This window comes from Heteronotia binoei, chromosome 21 (genome assembly GCF_032191835.1).
Source record: "Heteronotia binoei isolate CCM8104 ecotype False Entrance Well chromosome 21, APGP_CSIRO_Hbin_v1, whole genome shotgun sequence".
Taxonomy (NCBI): domain Eukaryota; kingdom Metazoa; phylum Chordata; class Lepidosauria; order Squamata; family Gekkonidae; genus Heteronotia; species Heteronotia binoei.
In genome coordinates, this window is record NC_083243.1 from 128,969,224 (window position 1) to 128,994,324 (window position 25,101).

At 49.2% G+C, this 25,101-nt stretch overlaps 1 protein-coding gene across 1 annotated transcript in view; it reads right to left on the reverse strand.

The window, feature by feature from the left end:
* Nucleotides 1-364: 364 nt before the first annotated feature.
* KIF18A (kinesin family member 18A) overlaps nt 365-25,101 on the reverse strand; it is a 110,270-nt gene continuing 85,533 nt past the window's right edge. Inside the window, exon 17 of the mRNA XM_060261318.1 lies at nt 365-701. Within this exon, the coding sequence (XP_060117301.1) occupies nt 565-701 (137 nt within the window). The 3' untranslated portion in view covers nt 365-564. The remainder of the gene's footprint in view (nt 702-25,101) is intronic.

Consider the following 25,101-nt stretch of genomic DNA (forward strand, 5'->3'; position numbering starts at 1 on the left):
TTGAAGGCCATTCCTGACTCTCATAGATGTATCCAATATCCCTTCTATTCTCATGACCCAAGTACATTGTGTATTTATGATTGGGGGGGGAGAGAGGTTCGAATTCACCTAAGACAATCCTATCCCACTAAGAAATAAATGTGTGAGAGAAGATGGATCATGAACTTCTTTGGGGGGAAAATGCTTCTACCAAACAATCAATACATTAACTAAAAACTCCTAAAACAACCCCCCTTTGTTTTTTGACAATGTTCTTTTTACAAGGTACTACAGAAATTTATATTGAAAAGCAGAGATAAGACTATGTATGTTAAGCTCAGTGAAGTTTCCAATTATATATTTAGAGGCAGCAAACAAACTATTGTTCAGATGATGAAATGAAAATTATTTTTATTTGTAAATTAAAATTGATAGCTTTTTAAATTGAAATACTTACTAATGTAACATTTCAGTAGCATACATTATCAAGTAAAGTACAACCACAGACAACAGAAAAAACACAGCAGAGAAGACAAATTTCTTTCTTCCTTACTGTTAATAAATAAGTCTGTACAAAGCAAGGCCTTATTTCATTGCAGAGAGGTCGTTCAAAATACTTTTTGATGTTCTCAGTTTCATGCCTACTGCTGCATTTTCCTTGGAACTACTTTTTAGATGTTTTCTCAGCATATCATGTTGCTTCCAACTTCTTGTTCTAATTCCTGTGAAACAAAAAGCCACGTTAAAGCAAGAACATACATACGTTAATAAAAATTAATATGGTTTAAGAATTAGAATTTTAATCAATTGCCATTTATTGAGAGTGTCCTTCTACTGTCTTGATACAGAATACAGAGATGGATTCACCATGAAGTTCCTTTCTGGTCAGCAAACAAATTGTTTATTTTTTCAGAAGGCATAACTTTTTCAGTTCCAGTAGTAAGCTTCAGCATAGAAGAACTTGTCTGGTCTCACCCCCCTCCCCTCCCACAACAGCCCCTCAAGCCCCTGGCCCACTGGATCTGCAGGAGGTCCAGCCCATAAAGGAGGTGGCTGCAGATTACCCCACTGGCTGGGTCTCTCCAGCTCCAGGCCACCTGGATATGCCCTCAGCCTGACCCCAGAACAGAGTCAATTCCACATCTCTGGAGCTTGGGGAGGAGGACCACCTGGTGGGAATGGAGGAGGGGTTGAAATTGGGGAAAGGGATCCAGAACCAGGGAGAAACAACCCACAAGGAGCTTGGAGGTGGCCTGGTGAAAGGGAGGGATGGTGGAGCAGCCCAAATAGAGGGAGAAGTCTCGCAGTCTGGTCCCTAAGGTCTGCCCGCTCATGGTGGTACGTTAAGAAAAGGACAACAGGGTGCTGAGAACCCCCTCTCTTAGCATGGTCTGAAGCTCTGGAAACCTAACTCATGAGAACTCAACTCACCCTGGAGCCGGCCCCACTGCCCAGTGGTCCCACCTGACCTCCCTGTTCAGAGTCGATATATAATACAAAAAAATCAACTTAACATTAACACAAATTAATGAGAGAACATTTCAAAGGAAACAATACTCTCACCCTGAGAGTACTAAACAAGTGTGAACACCTATATGAAGTTTGCCTGTTCTCCTCTTTGCTGACCAATAAGTTTACAATAAACCCAACTTTCCATTTTCAGTCAGCAAGACATAGCAACAGGAAGGAAAGGGATGTCCAAAAACACATTCTAACACAAGGTAGGCGTGAATTGGACTCAGTGCCTCACAGAATTTGCCAAAGGAAGTGTCCACATATGCAAATGTCAATTTTATGATGTTTAATGCATGTGGAGAGTGAATCACTAACCAAACACACGCACTGCAGAAGGATTAGTGAAAAGAACTTCAGACAGCCAGCCCATATATGAAACAAAGGCACAGAGTCCTCTCTTTGCCTTTGCTTGAGACTAGGGATGGGCACAAATAGGTGCATGAATCATGAATCAGGCCAATTCATGGTTCATTTTGAACTGGTTTGTTTGCTTATACCATGCCTGAACTGGAAAACGAACTGCTTTTTTTCTTTGGCAGTTCATTTTGCAGTTCTTTTCCCAGGCAGCCTGGTGCTGACTGAATCAATTCCTAGACAATGCTGGGAGTGGACTTCTGTTCATATCTTGATTAACAGCTCTGGGAGCCTATCACGGAGTTCCCACTCTGTTCTATATGAGCAGACACCCTGACTTTGCTGTTTTCACTTTGTGGCACAAAGAGAGAACAGTTAGTTATTGTGAGAGTTGAAGCTGAGCTTTTCTGGGGGCACCTGCTTTGGGGAGCTATAACTTGGACATGCGAAATAGAATCTTTGTCAAACTTGGAGGGCAGGTTGGATAACAGCCTGCTGAAGATTCCCAGTGAGTTTTACACTTCCTGAACCAAACCAACCAACAAACTGGTTCAATCAACCAATATGAATCATGTAATGAATCACCAGTTTGGGCAATCAAACAAATTATGAACCAACACGAACCACAATTTTCCCATTCTGTGCCCATCTCTACTTGAGACTCATGGTGAATCTGGACACTTTGTCCCTTGATGCCCATGTCCTATAAGAAACAGACTATTTGCCTGTCCTTGTGACACTATAAAACATACATGTAGCAGGTGAATGATGCATCAACCTGAGCGTCTAATGGTGGTACAAATTAGGCAAGCATTTTAACAATTAGGCAGACATTTGAACAGGCCAGCTGAATCTGGAACCAGAATCTTGGTATTATAATTATCTAGATAGTTTCTTCAAGGGCATTCGCTTGTCAGATGCCCCGAGTTTAGCTGTCATTTTAGAGAGTTTGATGCAAAGCCGCTATTGGTGATCAATTTAAGTTTCAGTAAAATAGAATAAACCACTGCAAAAGCTGGGAATGAAGGGTGCCCATAATATCAAGTCTATAGACACTATTGATATACTTCGCAGGTCAAACAGTATTATGAGAGGTACTGAATTGCCAAAAAGAATGTTCTGCACCAGGGTGTGCAGTTTGTCCATTCTTTTCTGACAAGAGATCAGAAGATTGGAAGCTCTTACCGTGAAGCTTCCTTCTCGGTGGTCCATTGGAAACTCTCCAGTCCATAGAAAAGTCATGCTCCCCCATCAGTAGAATTCTAAAAAACAAACTCTGCATCATGGTAACAAACCACAGAGACCATAATGATGCAACGCCATTTTAATAACTGCAACAGCAGAAGTAACTGCTAATAATAAGAAACTTCGGCTACCAGTGCCCCGGCACCTCCCACAACCAAGCTCCCACAGCTACCAGCCTGGAGCAAGGTACAACATCGGGTGGGATGGACCATCCCACTCCAAGACCATCAAGAAGGAAGCTTCACGGTAAGAGCTTCCAACCTTCCGTTCTCCGGTGGTCACTGGTAGTGGGACGGTCCGAAACTGCTGGGACATACAAAAGCAATATGTACCCCGGGTGGGAACCACTACATTTAGTGTATAACCTGTTGTAGCACCCTGCGGTCAAAAGCTGCTTCAGCGGATGCCCACCTATCCACCTTATAATGCCTGGTGAACGAATGAGAACTCCAGGTGGCTGCCCTACAAATGCCTTCCAGGGACGAGAAGGACCTGTACACTGCTGATGTGGCCACTCTCCGTAAGGAATGAGCCGTAACTCCTCCTGGAGGCTCTAACCCTGATGCCGTGTATGCTGCAGAAATACATTGCCCCAACCACCTGCTCAGGGTCGAAGAAGTAACTGGTTTTCCCAGAGAGGGCGAACTAAAGGAAACAAACAAGGACTCTGACCTCCTAAAGTCCTTGGTTCTGTTTATATAAAAACTCAAGATATGCTTAACATCTAACCGATGCCACTCCCTTTCCTTCTCGTGTTTGGGATTGGGACAGAATGAGGGTAATACCAAGTCCTGAGACCAGTGGAAAACTGAATTCACTTTAGGAATAAATGTTGGATCAGGTCTCAACACTACCCTGTCCTCATGAAAGGTTGAAAGATCTTTATCCATGAACAGAGCCTGCAACACAGATACCCTGCGGGCAGAGGTAATCTCAACTAAAAACAGTGTTTTAAGGGTAAGATCCTTCAGGCTACAAGTAGCCATGGGCTCAAAAGGTGCATGACATAACGCCTTCAGCACATTTAACTTCCATATAGGAAACCTATGTGCAGTAGGGGGATTCAGCGCCCCCCCCCTCAAAAAACACTTAACATGTGGATGCAATGTCAAGGAACCCCCCTTTTTAGCTCCACAAACAGCAGAAATAGCTGCCACCTGCCTACGAAGGGTATTAGTAGCCAACCTTTTATCCAGGCCCTCTTGCAAGAACAGCAGCAGCTTCCGAACTTGTAACTTTAAGGGGTCCAACCCCTTTCCACACACCAGCTGGAAAAGACACGCCAAGTGTTATTATACATCCGCATGGTAGAACATTTTCTGGATGCCAACATAGTGTCAATCACAGATTTGTCAAACACCAACTTAACTGAGACCGCTCAACCTCCACGCAGTTAACTGTAACCTGTCCGGCTGAGGATGGCAAACTGTCCCTTGTCTCAGCAACGTCTTGGATGCTGGGAGACGCCAAGGCTTCTCCGTCGATAGCCGCATGAGGTCTTGAAACCACCCCCGTCTTGGCCAGAAGGGAGCAACCAGGACCAACTCTGCTGTTTGCTGAAGAATCTTGTTAACCAACTGGGGAATCAGCTGCAGTGGTGGGAAGGCGTACAGAAGACTGTCCGGCCAGTCACAGTTGAGAGTGTCTACGCCCTCCGCCTGATCATCCTTCTGTTTGGCAAAAAACCGTCGCACCTGATGATTGTTCGCGCTTGCAAATAAATCCACAGTCACTCTGCCATATCTGCACTGAAGAGACTGGAACACCGCCTTGTCCAGCGACCATTCCGTCTGATCCAGCCTCTGTCTGCTGAGCCAATCTGCCAGCCCGTTGTCCTTCCCAGCTACATGAATCGCCTTTATGCTGTACAGCAGATACTTCTCTGCCCACTCCAGCAAGCTGTTGGCCTCGCTGCACAGTTTCCTGATTCTGGTCCCGCCTTGCCGGTTGACATAAGCTTTGGCTGTCACGTTGTCTGTCTTCACTAACACGTGATTCCCCTGCAGTGTCGTCTGAAAACGTAACAACCCCAGACAAATAGCCCTCAGCTCCAGCAGGTTGATGCTCTGTTGGGACTCCATCAAGGACCACTGAACTTGAATCATCATCTCTTGAGAATGTGCTCCCCAGCCAGACAGGCTGGAGTCTGTAGTCACCACTATCCTCTGCGGTTCCTTCATTGACACTTGCTAAAAACGGGATGGTTCCAGCCACCACTGAAGTTGCATCCGCAGCTCCGGTGGAAGAAACACAAGCTTGTGCAGCTTGCGGGCTATCACATGCTAATAAGGAAGCATTGTAAGGGCCGTAGGCGAAAACGCGCACAAGACAGCACATTCTGGCACAACACCAGAACCCCTAAAAGCTTTGCTAGAGTCATCACAGGCACCCGATTCAGGAACAACACCTCCTCCAACAAGGATCTGAGGTTCACCTGTCGTACTTTTGACAAAAACGCTTTGTGCCTCTGAATATTGATCAGGACACTCAGATGCACTCTCTCTTGCGTTGGAGTAAGGTTGCTCTTTGTCCTGTTGACCACAAAACCATGGTCCTGCAGTATTTGAATAGTCCGATTGGTGTCCTCCAGACTCTGCTGGAAGGAAGGGGCCCTGACCAAGCGATCGTCCAGGTACGGATGAAGAGTCACGCCCCCCATCCGTAAATGAGCCACCAACGCCACCAAGATCTTTGTAAACACTCAAGGGGAAGACTTGAGCCCAAATGGCAAAGCCTGGTACTGGAAGTGCTTCCCGTCGTAGGCAAACCTGAGGAACCATCTGTGACTTGGTTGAATGGGAACATGCAAATATGCCTCGGACAGATTGATGGACGTCAGGTATTCTCGTTCTTGAACTGCCAATAGAATGGAATGCAAAGTCTCCATTCGAAACTTTTTTGTTCTCACAAATCGATTTACCCACTTCAAGTCTAGAATGGTCCGGACATCGCCATTCTTCTTTGGCACCAAGAATAAAATGGAGTACACCCCTTGACCCCTCTGAGTCACAGGTAAGGGTTCTGTGGCCCCGATGTCCGGTAGATGTTGGATGGCGCACATCTCCTGGTGCGTGGTCATGTCTCGTTTTCTCTGCACTGAACGAAACCTCCGACGTGGGAAAGCTTCCAGTTCTAATGCATAGCCCTTGGATATTATGTCTATCACCCATTGGTCTGCAACCGATGGAACCGACACCTTCCATCAGTCTGCAAAAAACTGTAGCCGCCCCCCGATAGGAAGCAGCTCTGGCCTTCTGGCATAGTCATTGCGACCCTCCCTTTTTGGAATCACCTTTGTTTCCCTTGTCGCTTCAGCTAGGAAAGGATTTAGCATCCCGACTGCGAGACTGCCACTTCCCTCGGAAAGGCTTAAAACCCGAAGGCAGGGAGAATTTTTTGGAGTCCTGAAAGGGCTGGAAGGATTTCTTGGGCTTAAAATCCTTCCTCTTGGAAGGCAAGACTCTTTTTGTCCTTCCCCTCAATCAGGAAGCATTCCAGTTCGTCCCCAAAGAGACTAACACCTTTGAATGGTACAGCTGCCAGTCTAGCCTGTGCAGCTGCATCCGTATCCCAAGTCCTGAGCCAAACGTTCTTGCGCACTGCCGCACTGCAAGCCACTGCCCTTGCGGAAGACTGCATTGCGTCTAGGGTCGCATTTGCAACAAATGCTGTGCCCAAGGCTATTTTCTTAAGCTCATCCTTGAATTTTTTTGGCGCATCACTATCCGCTGAGGCCAAATTGGACAGCCAGGTATACACTGCGCGTGCAAACAGCAACCCCGCTGAAGACGCCGGGATGGACCAAGCCGAGGCTTCAAAGTCCTTTTGTAATGCCTGTTCCATCCGTCTTATCGCAGGCATCCTTGGGTAGCCCATCCGCATCCATGGGAAGCACTGATGTGGATAATAAACTATTTACAGGATCGTCCACTAAAGACAATTTCAGCCATTTAGCAGCCTCTGGACTCAGTCCATACAATTTGGAAAACAGATATGGGTTAGATTTTGGCTTAGCCGGGTGTTCCCACTCTGCCTTAATAAGACTAAAAAAGGCGGCAGGAAAGGCACCCTGGTCTGAGAAACCTCCACCTTAGGCATCATCTTCCCTGAGCCTGCGGGCAGGTCAGGGTCCAATTCTGCCTTCTCTCTGGGTATGGCAGTAAAATCCAGTTCCCTGAGGACCTTAGGGAAGAGTTTAGAATAATATTCCACTGGAAAGATCCTAGATTGCACTGAAGGAGCAGCCTCCTCATCCTCAGAGAGCTTCCCTTCCTCTTTTGCAGAGGAGTCTACTGAAGAGTCAGGTTCCTCCTCCTCCTGAGAACTTTCACAGGGAGAGTCCAAGTTAATACCCAATTTTGCTTTCTTTGGGTCTGTAGCAATATCTAGAACTTGTTGTCTCTTCCTTTTCAGAGGGTGAGAAGGCACAGTAGAGCCTTGGGGAGGGGCAAACTTCTAGCTCAATTCTCTTTTTAACCAAATGAGTAAGTTAAGCTTGGCATCCTCTCCAGTTAAATCTGGTTCCTAATCCTCTCGATCTTTTTGGGAAGCAGATCCTCAGTACTTTGGGATGGAGAAATCACTGGTTGAACCTGTCTCACTAGTCTGTCCCGGTCCATCACCCATCTCAGCTACAGCAGAAGGCTGAAACGTAAGTGAAAGGGAAGAGAGAGAAGCCTCTGTTACCAGGCTAACCGCCTGAAATGGCGACCCCTTCTGCGTAAAGAAACCGCCCCCCCCGGTCACGCTAACCGCACCTGAGTTGGAGAAGGCCTGCTACAGCATACGCCTTCCCCCACCCCCGTTTTGGAGAGGTCCTGAGAAACGGATGTAAGCTATCGGGTGGGCTTCCCTCATCCCAGCGGAGCCCGTGCCAAGCAAAAAACCCCCCAGTCCACGCGTCACAAAGAGCTTTCCCGCTCTCCCTCAGGCAGCTTACCACCTCCTCTCGAGTAGACACGCTGTCTGAGTGAGCCGCAAAGAACTTTCCTGCTCTCGGCTGTACTGGACCACGGTCCTCTGCACTACGCCCTCCGGCGCTGAATGGGACCGTAAAGTTGGACTCGCCGCTTCCTGCCCCCCCGCCTCAACAGGCTCAGGAAGGGTGACCTCGCTCTCCGTGGCAGTCCCCAGGTGTGCTGCCTTTGTTGGGTAAAGCCCAACGCTGGCGGTAAAATGCTCTGCCTGCTGCCGTTGCGGCTGAGGAACAAGGTGGCAGAGACTTTCCCTCGAGGAGACCTCGTTCTGCGGATCACTGTGCTCCAACGCACGATGAGCACATCCTGTCTCGTAACAGTGCCGTTTGGACTGGAGAGTTTCCAACAGAGCGGCCCCTCCCCCAGGCCGGATCAAACAATCAACGACCCTGTTTCCGGAGGAGGAGCCTACTCCCAGCAGTTTTGGACCATCCCACTACCAGGGACCACCAGAGAATAAGAATATTAATATTTGTTTTAAAAATGCATATTCCCACCTTTTCTTTGATCAACTGATCCCTCGATACTGATCTTGCTGGGAAGAACAAAGCTACTACTTGGAAACACGTAGAGAAAAGCACTCTTTCAAATGGGGGCTCCAGGTCATGAAGCCACATATTTCTCCCTGTGGTAGAACAAGCCCGCTTCAGTCTGCAGACCCTGTTCCACTGACCTCCTAGGTTTTCCTCTCTCTGGTTACCCACCACCTGACCTTTGTAGGAATTGCCTGCTGGGGTCAGGACTCCCAGCTTCCCTTCTAAATTCGGAGGCCTTGTCTCTGTGTCTCTCCTTGCCCAGCACCTGGTCACCATGGGGAATGTTTATTACCTTGTGCACCCTGGGAGAAATAGCCACCTGCCAACTGACTGCCTTCTCCCTTTTGCTCCTTTAAAAATAGTGTGTCCAAGATAATAATATAATAATAATAATAATAACTTTTTATTTCTATCCCGCCCTCTCCGCCAGGGCAGGCTCAGGGCGGCTTAGAACATAAAATACATTATACATCAGTTTACTTATAAAATCACAGTTAAAACAATTTACAATTATTAAAATTAACAATAGCAATATCAACATGGTACTAAGTGTTAGGTCTTCAGCAGAATTCAGTAATTAAAAGCATTTTCAATGGCACTTCCTGGTTTGTCATTGGTTGAAGGCTATTTTGAAGAGGTGGGTCTTACAGGCCCTACGGAATTGATCTAAGCATGGTAGGGCCCGCACCTCCTCCGGGAGTTGATTCCACAGCAGTGGAGCAGCAATAGAGAAGGCCCGGTCTCGGGTGGCCTTCAATCTGGTCTCCCTTGGCCCAGGGATATTCAGCTGGTTTTTCCCAGCTGACCTCAGCGCTCTCTGGGGCTCATATGGGGAAAGACGGTCCCTCAGGGAGGCAGGTCCTCGGCCATATAGGGCTTTAAAGGTAATAACCAGCACCTTGTAACGAACTCGGTATACCACTGGCAGCCAGTGCAGTCCGCGTAGCCCCGGCTGTATGTGCTCCCACCTTGGGAGTCCTAACAATAGCCTAGCCGCCGCGTTCTGCACCAGCTGCAGCCGCCGAGTTCGGCACAAGGGCAGCCCCATGTAGAGGGCGTTGCAGTAATCTAGTCTTGAGGTGACCGTAGCATGATCCAGCACCAGAAGTTATAGTATTTATTAAAAAGAAAATAGATCCAAGTAGTCAGTCATGTTGGTCTGAAGTAGTAGAACAAAATAGGAGTCAAGTTGCACCTTTAAGACCAACTTAGTTTTATTCAGAACATAAACTTTCGTGTACTCTCTAAGCACATTTCATCAGATGAGGAATCCGATACAGTGAGCAAAGCCACACATAGCTGGTAGTCAGTGGCTCAGAATGCAAAGTGGTACAAATTTATACTGTCATTGGTTCTTAAATTTGTACCAGTTTGCATTCTGAGCTACTGACTACCAGCTATGTGTGGCTTTGCTCACTATACCGGATTCCTCGTCTGATGAAGTGTGCTTAGAGAGTACACGAAAACTTACGTTCTGAATAAAACTAAGTTGGTCTTAAAGGTGCAACTTGACTCCTATTTTGTTAAAAAGAAAATGTTCACAAGCATACTTTCGCACAGCACCAGACTGAGAAATTGATTTTTTAAAGAAAAAAATGCAATTTCTGTCCCTCTCTTTATACATGCCCAATCAGATGTTAAAATATAGGACAGGCTCCTTAGTTTGGGAAATTAGAGATCTCTACAGAGCTGTCGTTACCTTGAAGCTTCCTTCAGCTCCTCGGGACAGCACATGGTTAAAAACTGCTGCCTCCTCCAAACCTTAGTTAAGAATTCGGCCTGCTCTGATGGACTTTGCACCAAAGAGAGCTTCTTCCATGCTCCTCTGAGTTTTATCATCTCTCCTTTCCCCACCCACTGACAAGGTCAGTGAAGCTTTTCTTGAAGTCTCTAGCATTTTCCTTCCTGAAGTCTTTCTAGTATCTACTTCCTCCAATTCTCTGTTTTCTGCTTGGGGGGAGGGAGCTTAACCATCCCACTGTCTAGATTTATTAGCATTTCTATGAAGGTGGGCTGAGGTAAGTCTGGAAAGCAACTGAACTGACTCCTCCCCTTCCTGCCTGTTCCCTGCCCAGAGAGAGGAAAAAACTTTTAAAAACTCAGAGTGAAGGTTTTGCTCAAACCTCCAAAAGGGGGAAAAATGAATTTCTTCACATCCCCAATATATTCCCATGCACCAATCATAAGTCTTTAGGCTGCCACCACCCCACTGGCTGTTCTCTCATTTAGGGTGGCCTCCCTTGGAATAATAGAATTATAGAGTTGGAAGGGACTTCCAGGGTCATCTAGTCCAACCCCCTGCACAATGCAGGAAACCCACAAATACCTACCCTAAATTCACAGGATCTTCATTGCTGTTAGATGGCCATCTAGCCTTGTTTAAAAATTTCCAAGGAAGGAGAGCCCACCACCTCCCGAGGAAGTCTGTTCCACTGAGGAATTGCTCTAACGGTCAGGAAGTTCTTCCTAATGTTGAGCCGGAAACTCTTTTGATTTAATTTCAACCCACTGATTCTGGTCCTACCTTCTGGGGTCACAGAAAACAATTCAACACCATCTTCTATATGACAGCCCTTCAAGTACTTGAAGATGGTGATCATATCACCTCTCAGCTGCCTCCTCTCCAAGCTAAACATCCCCAGCTCCTTCAACCTTTCCTCATAGGACTTGGTCTCCAAATGACCAAAGCCCCCTTCCACTGAAGCCCCGTGTCTGGAATAGGCTTCCTGAAGAGGTGTGATATGGCCATTCATTGGAGATCTGTCACTTGGAAATGCTTACAAAGCTTGATTGTTTGCCAGGACTTTTGATGGAGTATTAACAGCAGGCATCTGGAGACAGGGAGTATTTGGAATTTTATTTTTTTTAAATTGGGTTTTAATTTGCAATGTTTTCATTATTATTTTTAAGCTACCTTGAGACAAGAGGAAAGGCAAGGTAAAAATATGCTAAACAAATAAATGGTAAGCATCAGTACCTAGAATGGGACCTAGAAATGAATAGGCAGCCAGTAAAGTGTCCTCAGAATAGAAGTAAGAAACTGCCAGTTAGCTAGTACAAGATGAATGGCCCATTGGACTTACCGTGAGGGGTCCTTCTCCTCAGAGGTTCGGAGGACATCTCTGTGGGTTATTCCTACTGTTCCTTCAGGGAGGCAGGAACACTTTTTTCACCTTCCTGTTGGCGCCTTCAGAATAACCCCGCCCTCAGTTGTGGGACTCCGAAAGCAGTATCGTCTTCCCTCTAACTAGAAGGACTATAAACAGAACTAACAACTCGTATTAAAATGCAAACTGTAAACTTGAACTCCGATAATACTGAAAGTAACACAGTACAAGGGAGATAGGCTGTAGAAAGAAACCTAAGCGATGAAAATGAATCTGGGAGTGGCGAGATGTCCTCCGAACCTCTGAGGAGAAGGACCCCTCACGGTAAGTCCAATGGGCCGTTCTCCCTCAGAGATTGTCGGACATCTCTGTGGGACCTACCAGAGCAGTCCCCTTTAATCGGGTGGGTCTTCATCGCTGACCTCCCCCAGAACATGCTGCAATACCTTTCTCCCAAATGCTGCATCTGCCGATGCCATGGAATGGATCTTATAATGCCTTATGAATGTAGACGGAGAGGACCAAGTAGCAGCTCTACACACCTCTTCGATTGAAGCCCTATTCAGCAGTGCCGTGTTTGTGGAGGCACTCCTAAGTGAATGTGCAGTAATTCCTCCAGGTACCTGTAACCCTGATGCCCTATATGCTTCACTGATACAGGCCTTCAGAACTGCACTAATTGATGAATTAGACATCTTGTCTCCAGCTCTTGGAGGAGAGATGTTGATGAACATGTAGTCAGTTTTTCTAATTGACTCTGATCTTAGAATGAAAATCTTCAAGGCTCTGCGCACATCTAACGTATTCCAGACTACCTCCTTTGGGTGTTTGGGTTCTGGACAAAAAGTGGGTAAGTAGATTTCTTGTGAGCGGTGGAACCTAGAAGCAGCCTTAGGAAGGAAGGAGGGATCCGTGCGCAGAACCACCTTTTCTTTGTGGAACACGCAAAGACCCGCCTTCACTGATAAGGCCCCCAGTTCCGAAACTCGACGTGCAGACGTGATGGCTACTAAAAAGAGAGTTTTCATTCGCACCCATTTTTAGTCCACCTCTCGAAGAGGCTCAAATGGTTTCTTAGTAAGCGCTGATAAAACGGTATGGAGCCGCCAAGACGGAAAACGATGGACTGTCGGAGGAGACTTCAAGTTTGCCCCCTGCAAAAACAACTGGATGTGTGGATGTTGAGACAGCCTGAACCCTCCCACGACCGGTAGGACAGTGGACAGGGCAGCTATCTGCCTTCTTAACGTAGCTGGTTGTAACTTGGACTCTAGGCCCTCCTGCAGGAACGCTAGTATCTCCGCCACAGAGGGATTAAGCGAAAAAACCTTTTTTCTACGACACCATCGGACAAAAGCCTTCCAGGTAGTGTTGTATATGCGAACTGAGGAGGGTCTTCTTGACGCTAGCATAGTGTCTGTCACCTCCAGGGAGTAACCTAGACTTCTGAATGTCTCCCGCTCAATCTCCACGCGGTCAGATGAAACCACTCCGGGTCGGGGTGCCACACCGGACCCTGATGGAGCATGTCGGGAGAAACTGGTAGCGACATCGGAAGGTCTATTGATAGCTCTGTCAACATTGAGAACCACGGACGCCGTGGCCAATAGGGAGCTACCATGATGATTTCCGCCTGTAGAACTCTCACCCTCCGCAGAACTCGAGAAACCAGAGGGACCGGAGGAAACGCATACAAGAGACCTGGAGGCCATATGGCTGTCAAGGCATCTGTCTGTTCGGCTTCTGGATGGAAGAACCTTGTGAACGACCCTTGGCACTTACCGTGAGGGGTCCTTCTCCTAAGAGGACAGGAGGACATCTTGGGTGTTTTCCCACCATCCAATCAGGGAGGCAGGAATCTAAAAGATCTTCCCCTTCCTGTGGCTGTGGGAACCACCCCTCAGTTCGGGTGACTCCGAGAAGCAGTACGACCAAAAAACCTAATATCTAATAAGAGAAAGAACTTCACATGCAAACAGTTAACGGTACGTCAGCTATAACTGCCTAAACGCGGCAGATTGAAATTCAAGGTAAACCCTAAAAAGGAACGTAAGAGGAAAAAACAGGTCCATGACAATGGACATAAGTAGTAGACAGTACCAGCAGTAGGTGTAGAATGAAGAAGTAGGAACAGGCCGCCCAAGGTAGGGCGATAGATGGGAGGGCAAGATGTCCTCCTGTCCTCTTAGGAGAAGGACCCCTCACGGTAAGTGCCAAGGGTCGTTCTCCCTAAGAGGCGGAGGACATCTTGGGTGCTCCCAGAGCAGTATTGTTAAACAGGGTGGGGTCGCCCTACTCGGGCAGGACGTGCTGAAGGATTCGCCTGCCGAAGGCGGCGTCTGCTGATGCGTAGACATTCAGTTTATAGTGCCGAATAAAGGTGGATATTGAAGACCACGTAGCTGCCTTGCACACCTCCTCGACAGAGGCGTTCTTATTGAAGGCCGCGTTGGCAGCTGAACTTCTGGTCGAATGTGCCGTGATTCCTTGTGGAACTTTGAGATGTAACACCTTGTACGCCTCCGTTATGCACTGCGTGATTGCATAACTGATGGCAGACTTGGACATCTTCTGTCCCATTCTGGGTTCTGCCACGTTGACAAACATGGCGTCAGATTTACGCAATGTCTCAGTCCTGATCAAGTAAATCTTGATTGCCCTGCGCACGTCCAAGGTATGCCACGTGCGCTCCTTCGGGTGCTTGGGATCTGGACAAAACGATGGTAGGTTGATCTCCTGGCTCTGGTGGAATCTAGAGGAAATCTTCGGGCGGAAAGTGGGATCCGGATAAAGAACGACCTTGTCCTTATGAAATACGCAAAGCTCCTTCCTGACCGACAGCCCACCGATTTCGGAGATCCTCCTGGCCGAGGTTATTGCCACCAGGAAAATCGTCTTCATGCGCATTATCCTTAATGGTACGGACATTAACGGTTCGAAGGGTGGATTGGTTAGAGCCGAGAGCACTGTGTTCAGTCGCCAAGTGGGAAAGCGGTGCGTTTGTGGTGAGCTCAAGGAAGCTCCTCTAAGGAACCGCCGGAGGTGTGGGTGAGATGGCAGATGTACGCCATCTACCTGTTGGAGTACTGATGCCAGGGCCGCGACCTGTCGTCTGAGGGTAGCTGGTTTCAGTCTGGATCGGAAGCCGTCTTGAAGAAATTGTAGGATCCTAGGGACCGTAGGCTGTAGCGGGTCCACCTGTTTTCTCCTACACCACCTGTGGAAGGCCTTCCAAGATGCGTTATAGATCCGTGTGGTGGATTCTCTTCTGGAAGCTAGAATTGTATTGGTCACATCGCTAGAATAGCCTAGGTCTAGCAGTGATCTCCTCTCAACTTCCACACGGTCAGACTCAGCCATTCGGGATGGGGGTGCCATACTGGTCCCTGCAATAGCATGTCTGGTTGAACTGGCAGGTGGAGAGGTTCTTCTACCGACATCTGCTGAATTGAAGAGAACCAAGGATGACGAGGCCACCAGGGTGCAACTAGTATGACCTCGGCCCCCAGCAGGCTGATCTTCCTGAGCAACTTGGGAATGACCGGTATCGGGGGAAAGGCGTATAGGAGGTCCTGCGGCCATGGAGATGTTAAGGCGTCTGTGGCCTCCGCCCGGCAGTGGTAGTACCTCGTGAAGAACCGAGGGAGCTGGTGATTCTGGTGAGACGCAAAGAGATCCAGTGAAGGTGGACCAAAATGGTCCACTATCTTCAGAAACAAAGCCCTGTTGAGCGACCACTCCCCCGCTTAAATGCTCTCCCGACTGAGCCAGTCTGCTTGGACATTGCAGGCCCCCTTGATGTGCTCCGCTCTTATTGATTTTAGATGGAGTTCCGCCCATTCGAATAACTTCGCAGCCTCCTTGTGGAGGGAACTGGACCTGGACCCCCCTTGATTGTTTAAGTAGGCTTTCGCCGCTATATTGTCCGTTCGCACTAGCATGTGCTGTCCCGATACCTGGACCTGAAAGTAGAGTAGCGCCAATCGTATGGCCCGGAGCTCCAGAAGGTTGATTGGAAGAGTCGACTCCTTGGCTGACCACAGGCCCTGTGTGGGAACCTCGTTGAGAGTAGCCCCCCAACCTGAGAGGCTGGCGTCTGAGAACAGTTGTAGCTCTCTCTCTGCGGCGTAGATTCTTCCCTGTCGAAGATTGTTGGTCTTGGTCCACCACAGAAGACTCTCCTTGACCTTCATCGGAACCGTCAGTGAGATGGCACATCTCTCCATGATGCGGAGTTGATAGGGTCGTAGAAACATTTGCAACTGTCTGGTGTGATGGCGACCCCACTGTAACGCCTCGAGATTCGAGATCAGGAGACCCATGAGCCTTGCTAGTGTCAGGAACGTTGATGATGATCCCTGAATCACCTGCTGTACCAGGGTCTTGGTCTTTGAAATCTTGTCCTCCGGAAGGAATATGGAGTTCAAGTTGGTGTCGATTATCATGCCCAAATGTTCCAGTCTCTGGGTCGGATGCAGTTGGCTTTTGGATAGGTTTATTAAGAACCCGTGCTGTTGAAGGCAATTGACAGTGTGCTGGACGTCCAATTCCGCTTCCCTCCTCGACGAGGATCTCACCAACAGGTCGTTGAGGTAGGGGTGCACGTGGATTCCCCTCTGTCTGAGGTGGGCTATCGGATTCACCAGGACTTTGGTGAACACCCGCGGTGCCGTAGCCAGGCCGAACGGAAGGGCCCTGAATTGGTAGTGTGATATGTTCACGCAGAAACGAAGGAATGTGCGATGCGCGGGTAGGATCGGAATATGCAAATAAGCCTCCGTTAGATCCAGTGATGCCATGTAATCTTGGTGATGTAGGGCTTCTGTAATGGACCTGATGGACTCCATTCTGAAGTGCCGAAGTTTGATGTTCTTGTTCAGGAATTTTAAGTCCAGTATCGCCCTCCAGTCCCCGTTCCTTTTGGGCACTGTGAAGAAGATCGAATAGACACCTTGATATCTCTGATTCAAGGGAACTTGTTCTATAGCTGCGATCTCTAGGAGGTGGTCTATAGCCCTGAGGGTAACATCCCTCCGACCGGGGTTCGAGCGAAGAGGAGAAATGATAAAGCGGTCTGGGGGTGAGCGCTTGAATTCTATCGGGTAGCCCCGAGAAACAATGTCCAGAGTCCATGAGTCCGCCCGTGACTCCCTCCAGGCTTGATGGAAGTGAAGCAAGCGGCCCCCTACTGGGATGTGTTCCCAGTCATGCCTTGCTGGGCTTGGGGCCCTTCTCAAACTTGTCCGATCGGTTGGGCTGGTTCCTCTGGAATCGGGGGTTGGAGAAGTTCTTGCGAAAAGTTTGCTTGGGTTGACTCCAGGATTGTCTTCTGTATTCTTGTTTAGGCTTGGAGAAGCTGGCCGCGGTACGAAAGGAACTAGAGCCGAACCCCCGTCTGTCGGGGCGTCTCAGAAACTTTGGCATTGCTTTCTTTTTGTCTCGCGTTTCCACCAGGATCTTTTCCAGTGAGTCCCCGAATAGCTTCTCTCCTTGAAAAGGATAGCCTGACACAATGGATTTTGAGTGATTGTCGGCTGGCCACGCTCTCAGCCATAAGCCCCTTCTCGCGACAGTGTTAGCTGCCATCGCCCTGGCTGAAAACGAAAGAGAGTCCAGGGAGGCGTCCGCTGAGAACTCTGCTGCCCGCATGAGCCTGCTGGTGCCCTCCAGAATTCTCTTATCCGTGTCTGGTACGAGTTGTGCTAAGCGTCTGACCCACACTATTGCTGCTCTAGCCACAATAGAAGTAGCGGTAGTTGCCTTGATGGCCAGGGCTGTGGCCTCATGGCTCCTCCTCAAGGCCAGGTCTATTTTCCTATCCCAACTGTCACGGACTGAGCCCTGACCGTCCTCAGCTAGCAACCCCTGGGACTGTAGGGCTGCCACGGGAGCATCTACCAGGGGTACCTGTAACATATCGTTAGCAAAGGAGGGAAGCTCATACAATTTCTTGACGGAATTGGGAACCTGCCTGCTGACGCTTGGCTTGGCCCATTCTGCTTTTAAATGGTGTTCAAAGAATTCTGGGAAGGGGAAGACGTTGTCCGACGCACGGTACCTCGGAAAGAACTCTGCGTTTCCCTTGGGCTTATTTTTGGGGTTAGTCAGGGAACTAGTTGTTTCCTGTTCTTCAGGAAACCCCTGAAGGTCCAGTGCAGCTAGCACTTTGGGGAGAAGAGATTGAAACTCCTCTGGTTTGAAAAGACGTGAGGAGGGTTCTGGCACAGTAGTGCTCTCTATTTCTTCCTCTGAGAGGAATTCGCCCTCCTCCCGTTCTTCCCCATAAGACTCCTCCGACAGAGCTTCATATGGGAGCCTCTCACCCTCCCGGAAATCACTGGCTGAAGAACCCCTTGGAGCCTTAGAATGCCCCCTGGATCTCTTGGGAGATGGGGATCTGGAGGAGGAAGCATGGCTAGGGGACCTTGGTCTCTTGTGGGTGGCTGCCAGAACTGCTGCACCCACAGTCTGTTTTATGGAGTTTAAAAATTCTGCAAACAAAGAGGGCCCCATGGTGGGTACGTTACCAGAGCCCCTCTGGGGCTGGTAGGTCTGCGGAGCTTCCTGAGTTGGCTGGTCATTGAAGGCGCTGGGGTCTCCCGCCTGGAGATTGGCATCCATCGTCCCCCGCCACTGGCGGCTGTCGGCCCGCTTCCTTTCGCGCCTTTTTGTGGCGCTCAAAATGGCCGTCATGGCCGGAATGCAGCTCTGAGGAAGCCTCCTCCGCTGCAGAATAAGACCAGCGCCGCTTCCTTTCCTCTTTTCTTCTGCCCCTACAGGGCACGTTGCCGGCAGCTGAGGCAAGCCCTTTCGGCCCCGCGCGATGCGTCGGGCGCCGAGTCGTCATCTAAAAAGGATCTCTCCCCCGACATGCCATCTGGCCTCTCTTCGCGCCGCGGCTTGCCCTCGCTCGCGGTTTCCGGGCAATGGAAGGAGGGGGGGGGGAGAAGCAGCGAAAAGGAGAAGAGCTGGTGAGTGAAGAACAAAGACTGCAGGATTCAGACAAGGGGCGAGGTAGAATAATTAGATTAGGCTAGGAAGGAGAATAATTAGATTAGGTTAGGAAGGAGAAGAAAAGGATCTGAGGAAAGTTTCTTTTTAAAAAATTAGTCCACTTTCCAAGAAAAAGAATAGGAGCCTATTGTAAACACTTGCTCTCCCTGTTGAGGCAGGAACAGAACTGAGGGGTGGTTCCCACAGCCACAGGAAGGGGAAGATCTTTTAGATTCCTGCCTCCCTGATTGGACGGTGGGAAAACACCCAAGATGTCCTCCGCCTCTTAGGGAGAAGTACCTTGGTAGCTGGGAGTTTGTGTCTGAAGCGAAAAGATCCACCTCTGGTTGACCCCAACGCTGGCATATGAGATCGAATATGTCTGAGCTGAGGGCCCACTCGCCCTCACAGATTTCCTGTCTGCTTAACCAGTCTGCCTGTATGTTGTCCTGGCCTCTGATGTGTTCCGCCCTTAGAGAGGCCAGATTCTTTTCTGCCCATGTCAGAACTGCGAAGATCTGGAGCCCCCCTGGTTGTTCAGATATGCCTTGGCCGTGATGTTGTCCGTTCTGACGAGCACATGCTTCTGGAGCAATTGGGTCCTGAAGGCCACCAGAGCTAGACGTATGGCTCTGATTTCCAGAAGATTGATGGGAAGCAGACTCTCGGGTTGTGACCACCTGCCTTGGACTGGTTTGTCCTGAAGAGAGGCCCCCCAGCCCGGCATCTGTGAACAGCTCTAGGGATGAGGGAGGATGGAATAATTTGCCCTGGCGAAGATGAGACAAGTCCGTCCACCATTGCAAACTCCTCTTGACTGTTAACGGAATTATCAGATTTATGACCTTTCTCTCCATTATCTGAAGTTGAAATGGTCGTAGGAACAATTGAAGAGGTCTGGAATGGAATCTGGCCCATTGAACCATGTCTATGGTCGATATCAAAAGTCCCATTAGTTTGGCAAGCAACATCAGTGATGATGATTTGCTCTGGATGACCCTGGTAGCCAAATCCTTGATGGCCCTGGCCTTGGACAGAGGTAGAAATAGCGAATTGCAGGTGGAGTCGATCATTGCACCTAGATGTTCCAACCTCTGGCTCGGCTGAAGTGAACTCTTTTCTGTGTTCACCAGGAATCCGTGTGACTGAAGACACTGAATGGCCAGAGTTGTACCCCGAAGAGATTTCTCCTTGCTGTTGGATCTGACCAAGAGGTTGTCCAGATAGGGCTGAATGTGAATTCCCTGCTTCCTCAGCTGGGCTATCGGATGTATTAACATTTTGGAAAAAAACTCTGGGCGCTGTTGACAGGCCGAAAGGTAAGGCCCTGTATTGGTAGTGTTGATTCAGTACCACGAACCTTAGAAATCGACGGTGAGAAGGGTGGATAGGTATGTGAAGATAAGCTTCGGTCAGGTCTATGGAAGTGAGGTACTCCCCTGTCAAGAGAGAGTCCATAATGAACCTCAAAGTTTCCATTCTGAAGTGACGTACTTTGACGTAGCGATTTAGAAACTTGAGATCCAAGATGGCCCTCCAGTCAACATTCTTCTTGGGTATGGTGAAAAGGATGGAATACACCCCTTTCCCCCTCTCCAACCTTGGGACCGGTTTGACTGCTCGAATGTCGATAAGATGCTGTATTGCTTTTGTGGTGATGAGAAGCTTGTGCTCCTGCTTGGGGGTAGGTGATCTGACAAATCTGTCTGGTGGAATGCGGTGGAACTCTATTGAATACCCCTCTTGTACAATTTCTAAAGACCATTGGTCTGCCTGAGAGGCCTCCCAGGTTTCTGCAAAGTGGAGTAGTCGAGCTCCCACCGGTAAGTGATTGTAGTCATGCCTGCTTGGACTTGGCCTCTCTGTCAGGCTTGTCCATTTTGGAGAAGTTATTACGATTGAATTTGGAGCCGAATGAACCTCTTTTGAAGGAATTCTTTGGCATTTCCCAATTAAACTTTTTTGATTCAGAACGATATCTGGCCAAGGAATGTTGGGTCCAAAAGGACTGGGGGCCCCTCTTTTCATTCCTCTGAATGGATTTGGGCATGGCCTTCTTTTTATCCCTAGTCTCTACTAGGATCTTGTCCAAAGCATCCCCGAAGAGACGATCCCCCTGAAAAGGGTAAGCTGCCACTGTAGACTTAGAGAGAAAGTCAGCTTGCCAAGCCCTAAGCCACAGAAGGCGTCTGGCCACAGTAGTGGAAGCCATTGTCTTGGAGGCAAAGGTCAGTATATCTAAGGTTGCGTCAGCTGTGAATGACACTGCCTTAAGAATGCGTGAGGCGCCCTCTAACATACGTCTGTTGTCCTCTGGTAACATCTGGAGTAACTTACGTACCCAAACAATGGACGCCCTGGAGACCAGGGAGGACGCAGAGGACGCCTTGACTATCATGGCCACAGATTTGTACAATCTTTTCAAGGTCGCCTCAGCTTTTTTGTCCAAAGGATCTCTAAGAGAACCCTGGCCGTCCTCTGAAACCAGTCCCGAGGATTGTAGAGCTGCTACTGGGCCGTCCACAGTTGGAGCTTGTAACAACTCATTGGTATAGGCAGGCAGTGCATATAACTTCTTTACTAAGTGAGGAAACTGCTTAAGGGAAGCTGGCTTTTCCCATTCTGCTCTAACCTGCTTTTCAAAGTATTCTGGAAAAGGGAAGACTTGTTCAGAAGTTTCCCCCTGGGCAAGAACTCAGAATTTCCGCTGGTTCTTGACTTAAACTTCTTAGATTTAGCTACCTTGGCTTCCTCATCAATAGGCCCCTCCTCAATTTCTAATGCTGAAAGCGTTTTGGCTAGGAGAAAAACAGGTTTCCTACCTGTAACTGATGATCTTCGAGTGGTCATCTGTGCAGTCACACTGATGGGATATAGGCGCCCGCGCCGATCTCGATCGGTATTCTTGAAAGCTGCGGATTTCCGCGCCCCAGGTCCAGTGCGCATGCACCGAAGCCCCACCAATAGAGAACCTGAGGAACTTCCTGTCTTCTTGACGTATGGTTACATGGAAGTAGGCATCCTGCAGGTCCAGGGTTGCCATCCAATCTCCCTGGTTCAGTAGGGGTAAAATGTTTTGCAGGGAGATCATTCTGAATTTTTGTATCGGTATGAAATGATTCAGGTCTCGGAGATCCATAATGGGTCGAAGGCCCCCATCTTTTTTGGGAATGGTGAAATATCGGGAGTAGAAACCTTGTCCAATCTGGCTGATTGGCACTTGTTCGATTGCGTCTTTCTTGAGGAGGGATTGGACCTCTGCCTGCAGAGTGAGGGATGCCCTGGTGTGAATGACAGTGGGGACTGTCGGGTTTTCTCTGAATTCTATTTGATAACCCGTCCGGATTATCGACAAGACCCATTTGTCCGTAGTGATTGTGGACCATGCCTGGGAATATGGGAAAAGTCTGGTATGGTCCGGGTCCAAAGGGGAGGGGGGGAAACAGGGGGAAGGGCAGTCAAAGACCCTGTTTAGATGATCTGTTCCCCTTCTGTCTGGTTGGTTGTGAGGAAGTCGGTGAGTACTTCGACTTGGGATTGTAAGGAGGTTTGGAATAGGTTGTGGAACCTTTAGGTCTCCATTGTTGTTCGGTGGGCTGTTTGGGGAACGGTTTCTTGTTCCACGGTTTGTTCCAGGTACGTTTTCCTTGGGATCTAGACGAGATGGGAACTCCCACATTGCGAGATGTTCTGATGCTTTTATCCATCTCTTGCAGCACAGAATCTGTGTTGGAGCTGAACAATCCACTTCCATCAAAGGGGAGATCTTCGACATAGGATTGAGTATCTGGCTGCAATGCTGTCGATCTTAGCCAAGAGTGACGCCTTAAGGTAATTGCTGAGGCGAGTGTCTTTGCGGAAATGTCACCTGCGTGCTTGGCGGTATTAATCTGCTGTTTAGCAAGCGCTATGCCTTCCCTTTGAATCTTTTTTAGTGCCTGTTTGGCTTGTTCTGACAGGTCTGGTAGGGTCGATAATTGATCCCATAGGGCGTATTGATAACGGCCCATACATGCTCCATAATTCGCCACCTTCACTCCTATCGAACCAGCTGTGTAGAATCTCCTGCCTAAATTGTCCAACTTCTTCCCCTCTTTGTCTGGTGGAGAAGCGTGTGTCTTTCTAGCCTTTGAAGACGAGGCTACAACTACCGAGTTTCGTCTTGGGTGATTAAATAGGAACTCCGCTGTGGACTCCTGGACTCGATACATGTGGTCCAGCCTTCGGGAGCTTATTGGTGTTGAAGCTGGTTTGTCCCAAGAAGATTTTGTGGTATGGAGCATGACTGTCATGAGAGGTAAGGCGACGGCCGTCGAGGTGTCAAGTTGTACGACGTCGAATACGTTGTCGGTAACTACCGGCTTTGGTTGGACTGTCGGGAGCGATAGGGTTTGTGCCATACGTTTTATTAGATCCCCATAGGATTTTAGGTCCTCAGAGGGGGATATGGGCAGTTCTTCGCCCACCTTATTCGATGGCGCTGGCTCATCCGGGGAGGAGATGTTCTGTTCTTCCCGGATGGAGCCCTCCTCCGATCCGTGTGAGCCTTCACCTGATTCTGAGTGTTCGGAGGAATGTTTAGGGGTCTCTGGAGCTCTTGGTGACTCCGGTGTCCTCCGACGCTCCGGGCGCGTGGGGGGGGGTCTTTTGTCTCCTTGTAGGTGTTGTACTCAGTGGTTTAGATACCGACGCTGATGGCACGTGTCGGGGTCGATACGAGGTCCGGGATCTAACCGAGGCTTCGGACTGCTGGTCCCAATCTAAGTGTTTAGCAGGAAACCATGGAAACATAGAAGGCATAGGGCAAGACCCATACAAGTATTGCCACTGTCTCTGGTCCCAGGACATTGGTGGCGGTGGTCTCCGAAGCGGGGAGTGATCTCTATTGAGGGATCTCTCTTCCGAATCTCGGGACCGATGACAACGCCGAGTGCTATGCTGGTCTCTACGAGAGGGCTGTCTGAATGGTCACGCCCGAGGCTCCCACGACTAGGTGTGGTGGATCGATCCCTTTCCGGGCTTCGGACCCGACGGTGAACGGGGCTGACCGAGGGGTCTCGGGCGGTGTTCGGGATCGGACGGTGTCTTCCACGGTATGTATTTCTGGTGGACTGCCCTCCGTCCCTGACCGTTGCGTCAGATCTAGGTCGCGATCCGAGTCTGAAGAAATGGCGATCTGCGTTGACATCGATGCCAGTACCGGGGGGCTTAAACGGCGGCGTGGTGAAGCGAGGAGCTTCAGAGGTGGTACTCTCGTCGCCGATTCCGGTGATGTCGGGAGCGAAGTTGCGGACGATCGATGTTTGTCCAACTTTTTCTTCTTCTTCGCTTCCGGCTGAAGTCCCTTCTCCTCCCTTGGCCGTTTTGCAGGAGTGGAGGAGTCGGACTTAGATGCCGAGCCCGTTTTAGTGGGGCGATCGGCGTCAGAGGGGGATTTATCGATGTCGCCCGACTCCGATGTCAACGGCTTGTGCATTGCCGCCGACATTTTCTTGGGCGATAGCGCTTTCTCCATCAGCGCTGCTGCTAAACGACCCGCGCGATTCTTCTTCGTCTGGCGGGAAAATTTAGCACAGTGCGCACACGCGTCAGGGATGTGCGTCTCCCCCAAGCAAAAAAGGCAAAGAGCGTGCCCGTCTGGAGGGGCGATTTTGCTACCGCAATTCTTGCACCTTTTGAAAAAGCCCCACCGCTTTTCCATGCGGTTGGGGGGGGAGGGGGGGTTGGCGGGAAAAAGGGAGGATGAGGGAAAAAGTCCGAAAAAATTTTCCCCGCTTCCCCGCTCCTGAGTCTTTAAAAAGACTGTTGTGTTAGTATAAAGTCTATTAAGTTCGAGTAGTAGCGATTGCAACTTCCAAGAAAAAAAGGGTTTTACCGACCGTGACGCGAGATCGACTGATCCAAGCGGCGGTCAGAAGAGAACTGGCAGGATGTCCGCTCCGGTCCCTGTGAGCATGCGCGGTGGGGCTTCGGCGCATGCGCACTGGACCTGGGGCACGGAAATCCGCAGCTTTCAAGAATACCGATCGAGATCGGCGCGGGTGCCTATATCCCATCAGTGTGATGCACAGAGACCACGAAGAAGATACTGGTAATCTTCCTGACGGAAGAAACGACTAGCCTGCTCAGGAATTTTAACCTCCTCCTGTTCCTCCTCAGAGAAACATTCCCCCTCTTCCCTGTCTTCCTGGTCAGAGCCAGATGCTATAGACTCAGGCTCAAAGGATAAGGACTGGGAAGACTGCACTGGGGCCTTTCGCGCTGCCTTGGTGGGCCAGGAGAAAGAGCGGGGAGGATCTGAAGGAAAGGTTGGTCCTTGAGGGAGAAGCCCCATACGGGCGCAAAAGGAGCCCATTTCCTCCTGCATAGCTCTTCTAATAAAAAGCATAGCCTCTG